The sequence below is a fragment of the Epinephelus lanceolatus genome, chromosome 15 (assembly GCF_041903045.1).
Source record: "Epinephelus lanceolatus isolate andai-2023 chromosome 15, ASM4190304v1, whole genome shotgun sequence".
NCBI lineage: Eukaryota > Metazoa > Chordata > Actinopteri > Perciformes > Serranidae > Epinephelus > Epinephelus lanceolatus.
This window is the reverse complement of record NC_135748.1, coordinates 39,733,689-39,750,931: the sequence shown is the minus strand read 5'-3', so window position 1 is coordinate 39,750,931 and position 17,243 is coordinate 39,733,689. Positions and strand designations below refer to the sequence as shown.

Sequence of the window (17,243 nt, the reverse complement as noted above, 5' to 3'; positions counted from 1 at the left end):
GTTCCCCGAGAGAAAATCACCTGTGCTATTAGAAGTCGCCCACGGCTGTTTCATAAGACTTGGGACCCATGGATGACCTCTCTTCTCATGGCACTGGTTCTATACAGTGTTATGTTGTGTTTTGTTATGTTCTGGTATGTCATCTCTGTCTTCAATGAATGTGAAAAATGAATAAACAGAATTTTCACAAAAAAAAGGTTGCCAACTCGTGAGCTAATAGAACAATGGCTGAGCCACAGGGAGAAGAAAACATTACATTAAAGGATTATTAAGTATGTGTGATTGTTTAACATTTTAAATATACATAAATCAGACAGAATCACATTAAAAAGTTCCTTAAAATATCAGGAAAAGTCATCTCTGATTAAATAGAACAAAAAATAATCTGCTCAAACTTCATCCAAATCATTGTTTTGCAAAAACTTCCTGCAGTTACGGCATCAACTGTTTGAGTTAATTGTACAGTTTATCAGTTGTTCTGTACTGTCTTGAATATAATAAGAAATATCGTCAGTTTACTCTGATAGAAAAGACACCCCAGAAGAAAAGAGGTTGGGAACTGCTGCCCTACATTATTGAGGACATGCTGTGCTGCTGCCACCTAGTGGCTGATGTCTGAAGCATCAGACTGAATCATTTGTGAAGGAGACATTCAGATCAGTAACAACACAGTTGGTGCTTCTCAAAGTCAAAGAGGTAAACCTAAACGGCTACACCATTGAATCTGACCAAAGGACTGCTCCTGTGTCAAGGATCCTTCAAATTCTACCAAGGGACGAGTGTTTCAGTCAGAGGATTTGTGTGTATCCCAATTCTTTATCCACAATTTGCCAGAATTGAAGGCAGGGCCTCTTCAATGACCAACACATTCTCACTCCGACATATTGATGTTTTTGTCATGGACTTTCAACGTCCACATACGACGTCCAAGGTACCCTGGGTGTGTTGGTTGTTGAAGTTCTCAGACGAAGTGTTAACTTCAGCCTGTTACATGCATTGTCTGTTTTCAAGATAGACTTCTGTTTTCACACGAAATTCAATGTTTACATACAGTCTCTTTCAAAATAAAAGCACTACATCGGTGCAACAATGCAAATTGACGTTTTATTTCCCCAACAACAAACACACGTGGTTGGATTTAGGGAAAAAAAAACAGGGTTTGGCTTTACAATCTTACGGGATGCAAACCCCACTCTCTCGGGTGAAACAAACTTTAAGGTGGAATGTTAACTTGTAATGTTACTCAATGCATGAGTTGATGACGTGAATCCATCAGCACACCTTAAATTTCACTGTGACAACTTTGACCATCACTTTAGTTTTTATATGACACACACTTTTAGTAATGAGTGGATCTTCAAGTGTTTATATATGTTAATTTCGACCAGGTTATGTGAAGGTCATATATTCTAATCCTCACTTCCTGTGGGCTACAGCAACACTAAACCCCTGAGCTTGCCTGAGAAGGACTAAATGCACAAAGCTGCTATTTTTAAATATCCCATGGAGAGAGACTCTCACTGCAGCCTGTTCTATTTTGTTCTGAAAATGTGGGCGTGCAGCCTCGTTCTGTGGACGATAAACCAGGTGCAGACTTCCATCTGTGTCACAACTGATGAGGAAATACAGCGAGTGCTGGACGGAGCAGTGAGTGACAACAACCTCGCCCACATTTAAGAGGCCTGTCTGAACAGACCGAGGGTCTAGGTACCATGTCTGAAGGGTTACTGCTGGTTCCAGAGGTACTATACCGACAGTGTTTGGTGGAAATGGGGCTTTAAATGAGTAATTATTAATGAGACATGGACAGTGGTGGAGGAGGTATTTAGAGCCTTTACTGCAGTAAAAGTACAAATACCACAATTAAAGTCCTGCATTAAAAATATTCCTTAAGTGAAAGTATGTAAATAAAACAAGAACAAGAGCTGATGAGAATAAACACATTTGTAAATCACACAAAGTTGAAAAGCAAGTACCTCAAATTTGTACTTAAGAACAGTACTTGATTAAATGTCTTCAGTAATGGATTATATATTTTTTACGTACCTTGAACCGACACTGCTCACGTCAATAAACTGTTAAAGTGTGTTTAAGTCAGTAACTTATGTTGGGTTTACACGGGAGTGAGAAAGCATACAAAGTTAATGCAAAGACCAGACAGCCAGGCAACACAATGACACAAACGTGCGAAATTTGCAATATTTGCTCAGGTTGACATTTTCAGCTTTTTTAATTCCTTGTAATACACTATGAACCAAGTGAACGTTAGCTGTTAACTGCCTTCCCCAGTTAGTTAGCACAGCCGTTAGGACAGCGGTTAAGGACGAATATTCGCAAAGTGTGTAATACTCCCAACACTCCAGCAACTTTATAATCATGCAAGGTAAAAATCAGCATGGCGTTCGGTGTGAACACAACATTAAGCACATGAACTCAAAAACTGGGAATTCAAAAACACTCAAAACAATCCCTCTTTAGTTATTTTACACAACAGACACCCTGATTAAGAAAAAAACCCAGAGCACCCCTGCTGAATCCAGCGATGATCCATCAAAGCTTTAACAACAGACAAGTGAGACACATTAACCAGTGAACACTACACTGGTTCAGTGGAGCTGCTCATCAACTGCATGTTCACTGTGATGTCTGTTTCATCTTTGGCCCGTTCTTCTTTAAAATCCTCTCCCTGCAAAGAGAAGACAGTCAGCACAGATTCCTGCTGGACACAACACATGGACAACGTAACATTACCGTCTTCTTCTGTCTGTTAATGTGACGGCTTTTTGTCACTCAGTCAGAGAAGACTTTCTGTTAATGTTCCTCACAGCTTCATTTAGATGTTTACAGAAAGAGACTCTGGCTGATATTTAGCACTTGGTTAAGAAGAGGAAGGAGTATCACTGCTGGAAAACTGGTGATTTGAAAAGTTCTCTCTCAGGCTGCATCATCACTGGATTTGAAAGGAACAATATTAAAATGGGTACTGCGGTCCAAATTTAATATCTGAGAGTGGTCTACCCGTGGCCCTGTGCTGCCCAGACTCCAATCTCAAGTGGGTTGTCAGGTTGAGGACACTGAACCTACACGAGCGCAAGACGAGCACAACTCTAACAATAACAAGCGACACTGAATCCGACAGGCTAATGTATACGTTTACAATGTATTTACTGTTTGCAAATGTCACACTAGTTGATGCTAAGGTAGTAAACAAACTCAATCCAAGAAAAAATGTTGGCATTGTACATTTCTGCAAACCATATGTGACATTTGTACATTATTATGTAGCCATTATGTTGAAACTTCATCATTCATGTGGTTAAGTTTGGTGGCTAAAATGCCACTGGAAATGCTGCAATGTGTTGCTATAAAACACACAGATTTGGTGGTACAATATCTGTTGGAAATGATGCTGGAAACATTGCAATGCTGCAAAACAACCAGGTTTGGTGGCACAGATGCAGCTGGAAACTCTGAGATGCAAAGTTAAAAAAACACAAAGGTCTGGTGGCAGAAACTGTGCTCGAAACGCAGCTGGAAATGCTTTGATGTGTCACTGAAGACACATGAAAGGCTGAAAAAGTCACTGGAAATACTGCTAGAAATGCTGTAATGTGTTCCTAAGAAACATCCAGCTTTGGTGGCACGAACGTCACTGGAAATGCCACAATGTGTCACTAAAAAACACCCAGGTTTGGTGGCACAGATATTGCTGGAAATGCCACTGAAAATGCTATAGTGTGCTATAGTGTGCTATAGTGTGGCACAACTGCCTCTGGAAACACTGCAATGAATTGCTTAAAAAAACTCAGGTTAGGTTGCACAAACATTGCTGTAAATGCAGTGATGCATTGCTACAAAAATAATTTGTTTGTTGGCACAAACACTGCTGGAAACACTGCAATGCATCACTAAAAACCACCAAAGTGTGGTGGCACAGTCACTGCTGGAAAAGCTGTGATGTGTCACTAAGAAACACCCAGGTTCAGTTGCACAAAGGTGGTTGTAAACACAGCGATGCATAGCTGTGATGTGTTGCGAAAGACACCCTGGTATGTTGACACAAACACCGCTAAAAAAGCTGTGATACGTTGCTAAGGTTTAGTGGCAACTCCGGATGTCAGCTCCTATACATGTTATTAGAACTGTGTCACTTTAGAAACATATGAAACATACAAATGAAACGTCTCCATGGTTTGCAGACATGAACAATACCAACATTTTCCTCTGGTGACTGGCTGCATAACCAGCCATGTCCCGTCTGCTCCGTTAGCATGTGTTAGCATGAAGGTGTTAGACAGCCTGAGTTGGGGTCACTTCTTCAGCTGTGTGTCTCAAATACTTGCTGCCTTGATAACCCAGCTGCACATGAACCACAGAGAGATGTTCATGTTGTTGATGTTGAACTAGTGATACAATATTTCCCTGGATTTTACGACAACCACCAATCTGTATCGACAGTACTGACCTTGGACATTGAGATGTACGAATCTCTGCAATAGGACGTCTCTGTACCCGCAGACAGTGCAGAAGTACATGGAGCTGTCTGCCTGAGTGGGTTTAATCAGGGTCAGACTGAGATCTCCAGTTTGCAGCAGGTTTTTATTCAGTTGGCCCCTGTAAGAGTTTTTCTTCTTCCCAGGCTGGTTCAAATTGGCTGCAACGAGTGTGCCAGTGTCCATACGACACCACTCCACTGTTGCATCTCCAGGCAGCTTAACACAAGTCCTGAATGGCAGTGTGACAGATTTAGCACACTGCCTGACCTCCACTTCCTTAATGACAGCTAGAAGGAAAACAAACCACAACATCAGTTTTCAGTTTTACAGTTTTTAGCAGAGGTACTGAAGTTAGGAGGAGCAGTGGCCTACACTGACATCCATCTACAATACTGACGTTTGACAGTGAGGTGTACGACCTTCTGCATCCAGACTTTTGTGGCACAGTGGACGGTGCAGATGTAGGTGGCACTGTCTCTACCCCAGGGTTCCCTCAGGGTCAGACTGAGGTCTCCAGTTTTCAGTGGCTCTTTCTCCATCTTTGTGCGGTTGCAGTAAAACTCGTCCTGCCCGACAAGCAGGTCACTGCCATTCTGATAATTGTGGATCATCATGGGCTTGGGGGCACAGCGGCTCCACTCCACTACAGTGTAATCAGGCAGCTGGACTTTGGTTTTGCAAGGAAGCTTGACAAGCCACACCCCCTCTTCCACCTCCACCTGGGAGACTGAGAAGACAAGAAACAGCTGCATACAAACACACAAACTGTACTAGAAGCTTTCAGAGGTAACAGGTGACAACATACAACATACCTGGAATGGTGGTGTACCAAAAATATACTGCTAGACCCGCAGCAAAGACAACAGCCAGGACAGCAAAGGCTCCAGCAGGGAAAGTGGGCAGTTCTGTGGGCAACAAAAACAAAAACATGAGCTTCACATGAGCCTAAAACAATTATTTTAATGCTTTATGAAACATTTATACTGAGCAGCAACCTCCAAGACTGAAAAATTAGAGGCAATGGGGAAGTGCAAAAAACTGCAGTTGCATGGCCACTTGAGGCTGACTCCAAAACAGAGTCAGTCCCCACAGACCCCATGTTAAAATGCCCAACTTTCAAACAGAAATTAACATGTTTACAGCCTGGTACAAAAAACAGTTTCTGTCTTTACAGTTAATTTCAACATTTATGACAACTGTACAGAGGGTGAATTTTTTTTTAAAAATTACCCATTTACATTTTATTGAGGCCCGAAGTTACGCATAATTAAGGGCACAGCTTTTGAGTGACAGGCTGTCTGCGAGGTACTGCAACACTCTGCGAGTTAGATCCACCCCTAGCTCCTCAACAGCTCCACCCTCTCATCCAAATATGGTCACTTCTTAACTCCAAAAAGCCCAGATGGCGGCTTCAAAACAGCAGTCCACAAACCAATAGGTGATGTCACGGTAGCAACCTCCATTATTATATACAGTCTATCAGTTATAGAGACATGCTGTGACAACTGGATATCATGTTCAAAAAACAATCAGACAAGTATCAATTGGCCAGATGGACTGCAGCTGTGGTGGCTGCTAAAACAAAATCCCGGGTGTGGGCGAAGTTCAGGGAGGCTATGGAGAAGGACTTTTATTTGGCCTCAAAGAAGTTCTGGCAAACCGTTAGATGCCTCAGGAAGAGAAAGCAGGGCTTGTCTCAGGCTATCTTCAGCAGGGGAGGCGAACTGCTGACCAGGACTGGGGATATTGTTGAGCAGTGGAAAGAATGCTTTTAGGAACTCCTGACCCTCCATCACAACCTCCATGGAGGAGGCAGAGTATGAAGACTCAGGGGAACCCTTGTCCATATCCCTGACAGAGGTTGCTGAGGTAGTCAAAAAGCTCCTTGGCAGCAAGGCATCAGGTGTGGACAAGATTCGCCCTGAGAAGCTGAAGGCTCTGGACATTGTTGGGCTGTCTTGGCTGACACACCTTGTCAGTGTTGCTTGAAGGTCAGGTATAGCACCTGTGGAGTGGCAGACTGGGGTGGTGGTTCCCCTTTTTAGAAAAGGGGACCAGAGGGTCTGTTTGAATTTTCAGGATATCACACTGCTGAGCCCTGCTGGAGGCCTGAGAGGACTAGAAAGATTAGAAAGATTAGAAAGATTGTTCTCTTCACGATTTCCCTCATCAGCTTTTATTATGGATACAAAGTCAGAAGTTCAAAGTCAGAGAGTCTGTCTGTCAGCAAGAAACACTTCTTACATCACTGACTATCATTTCCATTCGGTCACACCTGAGGCTGATCGTTCGAGTGTCGGGTTGATGAGTTACACAATTTAAATTTTCCCTGAAACATTTGGCTTAATAAATTATTTCCAGTGTTCAAAGACACTATAATCATATTTTGGGTTATTAAATAATGAATTCACAATCCGAATATCAATACATGGGGCGTTGGTGGTTTGGTGGTAGAGCAGGCGCCCCATGTACAAGGCTGTTGCTGCAGCGGCCCAGGTTTGACTCCAGCCTGTGGCCCTTTGCTGCATGTCTCTGTCCCTCTCTCTCTCTCTCCCCCTTCACGCTTCACTATCCTATCAATTAAAAGCAAAAATGCCCTAAAAAATATCTTAAAAAAGAAAAAAGAAAAAAAGAATATCAATACATACAGACGCAAATAAGAATAAAATTTAAAAAACCCAATAATGATAAAATAAAAATAATAGAACTAATAATATTCTTATAAAAACATTCTGTGACTCTGAGCAGGACACAGTACAGATTATATATATATATATGTTATATATATATATACACACATATATATATATATATATATACACGTATATATATATATATATATATATATATACATATAAAACGCAGGTTGTTGTTCATGCGCAGGTGATTGTTAGACAGAGAGAAAACACTGCTGCTTTGTTACTGATAACTGTATCTGTATCTTTATCATATGTATATGTAAGGGATAATGTATAATGAGCCGGTGAATACTGGGAAAACAACTCCCTTCAGGGGAATAGAACCCCGACGCGCAGCGGAGGGGTCATTATACATTATCTCGCTTATTACACGGCTAATTATCAGTTTAATTGACAGAATATTGATTAATTATACAATTTTATTGAGTTATAAATTAAATGGGGAGGAGAGAAAAAACAAACTGCCGGCAACGGCTGAATATGCGCTACAAATAGCACCCTGAGTGAGATATAACTGGCAACGGAGTAGGTTTGACCGTTAGAGTTTTGCACCGATGGATAAAAGGATCGCAGCACTTGGTTTAGCTCTTCTGACCCATAACTGTCTAAATCTGTTGTCATTTTCTTCTCATTCAGCCAGTCATTAAACACCTTCAAGCCCCATAAAGTGCTCCGTTTGGTGTTTAGTTCATGTCTTTCTTCTTCGATGCGATCAACCTCCCTGTCATCCACAGTCTTGTGTCTCCTCTCTTTCCCGTGCGCCTCTGAGCATCCCTCTTCTCCGGCATTCTTCTCATCTTCAGCCAGTAACCATGTCTCAAGATTTTCATGTTCACCAAATATATTAAAAGTTATCTCATGAAAATAGTCCATCTTTGTATTTTGTAAATTATTATTTTGTAAGCGGTAACGGCTACTTTAGCCCGATAAAAAAAGTAACTGTTGTCAGGGCAGCGTCCCTATAGCAACGCCGGGCTACATAGCAACTGTGTGTAATGACCGTTGCTACTAGCAGCGGTCATTACACAGTAATATCAGACCGCAGAATGCCGCGACTGACCAATCAGAATACAGCATTTAATAGAGCCGTGTAATAAATAACATTATGTGTGTGCAGACACACATACGCCATTACTTTTAAACTCATTAAAAAATTCTATAGCTGTTAATAAAGCCTCCTGACAGCTAATCCAGCTATATTTATCCACACACACACACACACACACACACACACACACACAGCTGGGTCAGCTGTCAGGATGCTTTATTATAGCAGTAGCAGCTTAGCAGTTTATGAGGACAACCAGAAGAAAAACTGAGCCACCAAACCTCAGATAACGGGTGTGAAAGCAGCTTAACCTTTCACAGGCTTCCATGCTGCTCTCTACTGCTTACTAACCTGTTGTCCAGTCTGTATGTACAGTAGGGGGGTTAGGTATTGTTCCTCACCTATGACCTGCAGCCACACAGTTAGCCGTCTAATTTCACTTTTATCATTGTGGATGGTGCAGGTGTAGATGCTGCTGTCAGAGTGGTGGGGTTTTTTCAGAGTGAAGCTGAGGTCACCAGTTTTCAGAGCATCAGCTGACATCGACGTTCGGCTGCTGTACTGCTGGTTTTGAACATAAGGCTCATATTCGTCCTGATGCTGGTGGATGGTTGAGGGATTGAGATCGAAGCGGCTCCACACCACTTTGGTGTTCTTAGGTAACCCAGATACCTGGCAGGGCAGCCAGACAGACTCCATCCCCTCAAACACCAACACACTCGATGCATGCTGGGAAACTGGGAGGACACAGACACAAAAGGATATCTAAATTATTTATGTATTTTTTTTTTTACTTGTTCGTTTACACGTGAAAAAATACAACTATTGCAAAGTATGTATTCAGAGACATCAACATATATATACAGAGACACTTTCACTTACATGTTCTCACATATACATACAGTGGTGGAAAAAAGTTTTCGGACACCCTTAAAATTTAACACAATCTCAAATATTATCATGAAATATTTGTGGAAAAATCTTTTTTGTGTTTCAAAAGGTGTGGCTGCATTAGACAAATACAAACACATACAAATTATATTGTTTTGTTTATTGTTTACAAGAAAAACTAAAAACTAAATTCTTGACAGTTTCAATATGTCAGTTCTCAACATTGTCGGTATCAAAGTCAACAAATAACAGAGAATGTGTTCAAAACTGAACAAAAAATAAATAAACCATCACATCATCAAATTAATATTTAGTAGTCCTGCCATTGGCACGTAGTGGAGCTCTAATCCTGGCTGGCATGTTCCCCACGAGCCTTTCACACTGTTGAGGGGTAATCTTGTCCCATTCTTCTTGAATTACTGCTTTTAATTCTTCTAAATTCTTTGGTTTATGCTTTGAAACAGACCTTTTGATAATCCACCACAGATTTTCAATGGGGCTCATGTCCGGGGATTGAGCTGGCCACTCTAAGACCTGGATACTGTGCTCCTGCAGCCAAGTTCTACTGGCCTTGGATGTGTGGCAAGGGCCATTATCTTGTTGAAACATCCAATTTTTACCTCGACGGAACAGTGCACGCGCAGAAGGGAGCATGTGGGTTTCGAGAATGGTACAATACTTGGTAGAGTTCAATGTGCCATCACAGACAGTGAGATGACCAACACCAGCAGCACTCATGCATCCCCAAACCATGATACTGCCTCCACCATGCTTGACAGTAGGTACTGTACATGCTGGAGATAATGCTTCGCCTGGCCTTCTGCGTACCCTCACATTAGTAGGAGGAAGATAAAGCTGGAAACTGGACTCATCTGACCACAAAATCTTCTTCCAGTTCCTGGCTGTCCAGTTCTTGTGTGCCTGGGCCCAACGACGCCGGGCTAACCTCTGTCTCTCATTGATCAGGGGCTTCTTGATAGCCTTGTAGGACCTTAAGCCATGATCTAAAAGTCGGCCACGTACAGTGCGGGTGGAACACTGGACACCAGTTTGGTTTGACCACTGCTGCTGAAGCTCCTGTGATGTCATTCCTGCACGGTTTTGCCTGCACATGCGGATCAGGATGCGGTCATTTCTTGCTGAAGAAACCCTTGGACGCCCAGATCTTGGTTTGTCTTCCAAGCTGTTGGTTCGTCTGTATTTCTGCAGAGTGTAACCAACTGCTGAAGGACTGCATCTGCACTTCCTGGCTATCTGGCGGCAGCTGTATCCTTCCTGGCTGAGAATCTTTATCTTCAGGCGTGTTTCCTGCGTTAGGTTCCTTGTTTTAGCCATTTTTGTGTCTGAAGAACTTTCAGATGTGCTGGCTTTATGTAGACACGAAGCTTGGCAACAAAAATTGTGTCTTTTAATAAAAAGAACGACCTTCATCACTGGTACCAAAATGACCCACTACTCAAAATTTCTTATGTATTTTTATGGAACCAATCAATTTTAAGTTTTTAATGGCTTTTTTAGGATTTATTTAGTATTTTGGCTCTGACTGTACTAAAAGAAATTGCACTTGAAGACCTAAGAGTAATTCTTAATGCAATGGGGTGTCCGAAAACTTTTTTCCACTATATATATATATATCTATATATATATATATATATATATATATATATATAGATATATATATATACACATACATATATATAAAAAAATAAACAAAAAACTAGATAAATATTTAAACATATAAATGCTCTAAATTCATTTGTAGTTGTTTAGTTTTAGACATTAATCTTACACAAACTTCCAGGAATAACTCTGAGATACACAGAGACAGAATGACACATTGATAATTTAACATCCCTCTTCCTCCTAAAAACACTGAAAATGTGTTCAGTACCAAAGTACAGAGGTGGGAAGTACTCAGATCTTTTACTGAAGTAGTCACACCACAATGTAGAAATACTTTCTTACAAGTAAAAACATTTCACATATTAAGTAAAAGTGGTCATATTAAACATGACAACAGGTCTGTGTCTGCTTCTTTTTAGATATTGCATTACTGTATACAGACCAAAAGGAAAACTATAATCTAATAAGTTATTTTGATTTAGCAGCTTTGAAATTTCTTAATTTTACAGAGAAACTTTTATCTTAACTGCTGACAAACTGAGACTAAATGACAGTGAGCTGTCATGAGAGTGAACGTTATCTTACCATGAGTGAGGATGAAAAACACCACAAACGCCTTCATCTTCATGGAAAAATAATCCAGTCTGATTCCTTCTTCCTCTGAACTACGACCTTGTCACTGTTCTCCGTCCAGTCAAAGGGCTCACAAAGGAAATCTTAGTTTCAGTTTCAAGTGCCGTGAAGTGCCTCCATGCACACAATTGAAGTTATCATTACCGTCTGTCCTGCATCTCTGTCTCTCTCTCTCTCTCTCTGTCTCATTGTGTCATACGGATTACTGTTAATTTATTATGCTGATCTGTTCTGTACGACATCTATTGCACGTCTGTCCGTCCTGGAAGAGGGATCCCTCCTCAGTTGCTCTTCCTGAGGTTTCTACCGTTTATTTCCCCGTTAAAGGGTTTTTTTGGGGAGTTTTTCCTTATCCGCTGTGAGGGTCATAAGGACAGAGGGATGTTGTATGCTGTAAAGCCCTGTGAGGCAAATTGTGATTTGTGATATTGGGCTTTATAAATAAAATTGACTGACTGATTGATTGATACCACAAATGCCTTGTGAGAGAAAGCTGCTCTTGGTCAGAATTTCCATGTGGGAAAAATCCAGGAAGTAAAGCAAACGTTGAAGAAGAGTACACTTGCAAGATAAATGTGACACTTTCTAATGTCACAATGGAGGGACAACTACGCAGGTTGATTGTGCTGAATGTGCATATTAAGGCAGTACAGGAGGAGGTGCACATTAATAATCCTCCAGGACTGTAACATGCTCAGTCTTTATATTTACATACTTCTATTTCATATCTTCACTTCTTATAATTCTCTATTCTTAGTGCGAATCACAATTTACCCTCAGGGATCAAAAAAGTATATCTGATACTGATACTTTTACAGCATTTTACTGAGAATTCTTGTGTACTTATTCATCCCTAATAATGAATAAATACATATCTGTCCAATCGTTTCAGAGTTTGTGGGGATGGATGGAGGAAACAAAGCTCTCTGAAGCTCTATGTTGGAACTGATTCAGTGTTTGAAACATTTGAGACACAAATCAATGGCGCCATCTGCTGGGCAGCTGTTGTGTTACATTTCTGTAAATCAGAGGAAGGAGAGAGGCTGCCATAGGAAGGTTTTATTTTTTAAATATATATGAATCATGTCAATAAACAAGTTTCTGTTTGTGCCTCTCATTCAGGTCGCAGAGGAAACAATCAGTTTCTCCACAAGATAATTTACATAATAAACCCAGAGAAACACTCACTGCTGCTCTGTAGGCGTTTTCACAATCCTCAAAGACTAACAATGTCCTGGACAGCAGAGAGACAAGTTATCTTTGTTTCATTTGTGAAATCTGTGAAACACCTAATAATATATCCAAAATATAGGTCACCAAACCCCATCTATCTATTAATCTATGAACACATTAATGCATCAATGATAGTTCCATGATTGATCTGTAACTTGCAGACACTCCAGGGTCTGTAGCGCTCATTTCATTACTGATAAGTGAACTTCTTCAAGCTAACAATCGCTAGCCAACATTGTTAACTTGTTTGAGCTAATGATCGTGAGCCAAAAGTCTACAGAGGGACATGAGCATTTATATTTGGGTGTTCTGTGTCTGTTTTGTTTTTTTCGTTCTCCAAAAAAATTGCAAAACTTACAGGTAATAAAATGAGTGCTACAGACCCCGGAGTTTTCTGACAATGTCCAGTTCTTTCTTTTGACCACTGCAGTCCACGCTTTGCGCTGGTTCGTTTCTTTCGGTAAGCTGTAGAGTTTTAATTCTGACATCAAGTTTGTACCTTGTTGGAGGGGACAACCTCCCACTGAGCAGCAAGGTCCAAAAACAAATTTCTTAATTTCCCACTGTGTGTATTTCAGTTCAGGAGGACTGAAGCTCAGTGTTTCATGTGCCGCCCTTTAACGTCGGGGTGATACGCAGCTGGTGTAGTCTAACAGCACTTGGTGATGTCAGGGGGGAACAGTGGTGGGACAAGAACAAAAGTTAAAGCGACAAAAGTCCAGCTGGGGAGGGTGGGTCCAAAAAACACAGACTTTCATCTGAGAGAGCGTGGGCCCATCGCCTTAGATCATAAAACCTAACCCTGTTCTTTTTTCCTAAACCTAAACACGTGTTAGTTATTGGAGGGAAAAAAACGTCAATTCGTGTTGTACCGACATAGTGCTTTTATTTTGAAAGAGACTGTATGTAAACGGTAAATTTCCTGTGAAAACAGAAGTGTATTTTGAAAACAGACAATGCATGTAACAGGCTGAACTTGACACGGCGTCCCAGAACGTCAACAACCAACACACCCAGGGTACCTTGGACGTTGTATGTGGACGTGGAAAGTCCATGACCGAATGTGGACATGTGATGAGGTGGGAGTGAGAATGTGTTGGCACAGCAGGCCTGTGTGTGTGTGTGTGTGTGTGTGTGTGTGTGTGTGTGTGTGTGTGTGTCTCTCTGTGTGTAACAGAGTGAAAAAAACTGATTAATAAAGTATATCATCTTCTTCTTCTGCCTCCTAACACCTTACCAGGCCTTACCACAGCACACCAAAATCACCAAACATGTCAGGACTTTTACTTCTGGTACTTTAGGTGTATTGGAGTATTTCTATACTGTGGTACTGCTTCTTTAACTGTAAAACAAATGATCTGAGTACGTCTACTGATTCAGGAGCACTCCTGGTGGCCTCTGAGCTTCAGTGTGTTCTGTCTGTGTTTTTCTGTCGAGTCTTTTCAGAGTTGGTATGAAGACAGTTTGAACAGCTGATATTCACACAGTCACACCTTCACTTTCTTATAGAGCATCAGGTTCAATCTGCTTAACTGACAGATCAGAGAGCAGCTCTGTGTTCACATGACAGCTGAACTGTGCTGTTGTAAAAGCCTTTCTGATCTGAACAAGATGACGGAGACGCCCTCCGCCTCCACGACACCGACTCCACTGGGAATTCATTGAGATCCATCGACGCCACGAGGAGACGTGCTGCTGTTTGAACTCACTGTTCAAAGAAAATAAAAGACGAGGGAGCAGATTGTTCCCAAGTCAGCAGACACCTTCACCACAGAGTCAAGACTCAGTTTGGTATCTACTGTCAGCATGAGGCTGCATGAAACATCAGGGCTTCATTAAACGCTTCTGCACAGACAGCCAGGTCTCCGAAACTTCTTCAGCCACGAGTTAGCCACCTCTCAAAAAGGTTGACAGTGTCAGAAGATTTCATCTTGGTTAAAACCTGGGCTCACATTAGTACTGTATCTGCCGTGATGATGATGATAATGATGATGATGATGATGTTGATGATGATGATTGGTGTCCATGTTGGTTTTGGTACAAGAAGACCTGACAGTTGGCGTCCGTGTTAGTTTTGGTCCAAGAAGACCTGACAGTTGGCGTCCATGTTAGTTTTGGTACAAGAAGATGCAACAGTTGGCGTCCATGTTAGTTTTGCTGCGAGACCACACAACAGTCACCATCTAAACTTTGATTTGGTATGAGAACATGCAACAGTCAGCATCCATGTTTGTTTTGGTATGAGAACACGTGACAGTCAACCTGGTTTCACTCCCAACTTGTCAAATACAAACACTTGATCAGTAGTCCTTGGCGTCTAGACACCAACGCATTGAGGAAGCCTTAGCTGCGGCATGAGACACACCAGGCGGTGGCATTTGTTTGACGCGCCAAGCGACTGCCACAGTATAGAGAGCAAGAAAATCCACATGGTGGGGGGGCAACGACTCAGTCAATTTTTACCTGGAAGCCCATTGTTTGTGTTCTGTGTGAAACCAAAACTTTAGTTATTTTTACAGCAACAGTGTGTGATAGTATGTGTAGCATGCTATGCTAGTGACATGTGTCATGTGACGTTACATCACGTTAGTAACAAATGTCCTTACTTTAAACCGAACCATGATGTTCTCAAAACCTAACCTCAGGCTTTTGTTGCCAAAACCTAAGGAAGTGATCCAAAAAAAAAGTGTTTCACCAATGTTTATTTTAAAAAAAAAGACTGTATACTTTCAACAAGTGGAATCTGTGTATTTCCTCTGAAAATGGACGATAATTTTAAAAAGACACAATGCGTGTAATGAGCGTAAATCGACACAGTGCCCCTGAGCATTTAACACTAGCGCTGGAGGAGTAACTCGAGCAATGGTTCCCAACTGGTGGGTTGAGGTCCAAAAGTGTTTGCGAGTCTTACAAACATGTCGAGTTTGAAAAGAAAAAACACTTTATTTTTAAGTACAGTGAATTTTCAGCACAGAGCTTTTATTTTGAAGTGCCCTTTCCTGCTGTAGAGTGAGTAACTAACGGACAGCTCCTAGACAGAGCCAGAAAACTAGCTTGACGACATTGCCGAATGTCTTAAACTGTGTAGACCTTGAAATAATGACTAAGGAAAAATATGGACTCTGTGGCTGGACCATTTGGGAAACACTGAGTTAGTGTCATACTTTGATATGCACTGACTAAGCGTGGATATCTGATGAGCTGGGAGTGAGAATGTGTTGAGACAGTTGATGTACTTGCAGGATTTGTGGGGATGTTAACTTCTAGAGCTCTCGTGGTTATTAGTGTGTTGTCGGGTGTCTTTACTCAGTCGTCAGGTTTTGGCTCCTCCAGTCTTTATGTTGATTCGTCTTCATAGTTTTCAATTCATGTTCAGGTTTGTCCAAAGCTTTAAGTTAAATAATTTAAAAGACTGAAGCAAGACTACAAAAAATTCAAAGACTGAACCAGCAGAAGTAGCTTCAAGAGGGGAACCAGACGGGGGTATTTTTAGCCTTTGGACGCGTTGATCGACCACAGACCATCTTTCACTTCTGGAACGACAATTGAAGTTTTCCAAGACAGTGAACTCACTTTTCAGCAGATGAGTGCTTTACTCACATGTTAAAACTATAACTGTACCATGTTATGCCAAACTAGGCCAGTGCAGGATAGATTTAATAGAAAAAAAGTCAAAAACACATTAAAGTCAGAGTCTCCACCCACACCATCACTGCACCCACACTCCTCCTCAGGGCTTTAACAAACCCACTTATATCCACTCCAGAAAATAGACTGGCCCGACTCTGATCTGCTTAACACACTGCAGCGCTGCAATTGAAAATCAATTGAGGGATGATGAATGGCGGCCATTAGGCTGCCATGGCGCCAGGCTGGATCCAGTAAATAACGGGCAGCGATAAACAAGGCAGCTGCTGCGGTCTGAGAGCGCCGAAGACGCTCTGCCGGTGGAGACGTTCGTTAGCCAGCGGCAGCGTGTCAGAGCTGATGAATGGTCCAGCTCTGAGAAGACCCCCGAAGACTATTAATTATATTTCCAATGTTAACTTAATGGAGAAACACAAATCATCCACAGCTGCAGCAGCAGCACGCCGAGGACAAAAATCTGAGAGTCCTGGACCAGAACCAGGACGAGTTCATCTCCAAAAAACTCCTCATTTATTCTTCTGTGGAAGAGAAATATTAATTTAAACTTCAACACACTGGAAACAAAGAAGAGCCTATTAAACCTCAACGGGACCAGTGGTGTGTTAGTTGTGGGTATACTGTGGCCTCCACCCATCACACGTTGATGCATCAATAAAAGTAAATAATATAATGACCCTTTATGATAATACAACACTGTTTTTGCTTCCTTAGTTCTTAGTTACTATCAACAACAATCTCAAACTAGTGATTTCACTGAATCAGGTTTCAACTAGGGCTGCCCCCTGACTAAGAATATTCCTAGTCGACCAACAGTCGTCATTTAGGTCCATCAGTGGACTAGTCTCCTGCATGTTTCTGATATGAATGTAATGATTAAATGATATATTTTGGTGGTTTGAGTTGAAGGTGTGAGAAAGAATAGTATCAGTAACATTGTTAACACTGTGCTACATTACAGAGAAATACAAAACC

The 17,243-nt window shown here is 41.4% G+C and overlaps 1 protein-coding gene across 1 annotated transcript; it reads right to left on the bottom strand.

Moving 5' to 3' along the window:
* Positions 1–1,813: 1,813 nt before the first annotated feature.
* LOC117267484 (uncharacterized) lies at positions 1,814–11,640 on the bottom strand. Its single transcript, XM_078175351.1, has 6 exons — positions 11,343–11,640; positions 8,645–8,980; positions 5,309–5,401; positions 4,894–5,223; positions 4,466–4,783; positions 1,814–2,686 (listed from the first exon to the last, which is right to left on the bottom strand). Exons 1-6 carry the CDS (start codon positions 11,383–11,385, stop codon positions 2,673–2,675), a joined length of 1,134 nt encoding a protein of 377 aa, XP_078031477.1. The 5' UTR covers positions 11,386–11,640; the 3' UTR covers positions 1,814–2,672.
* Between the last annotated feature and the right edge of the window lie 5,603 nt (positions 11,641–17,243).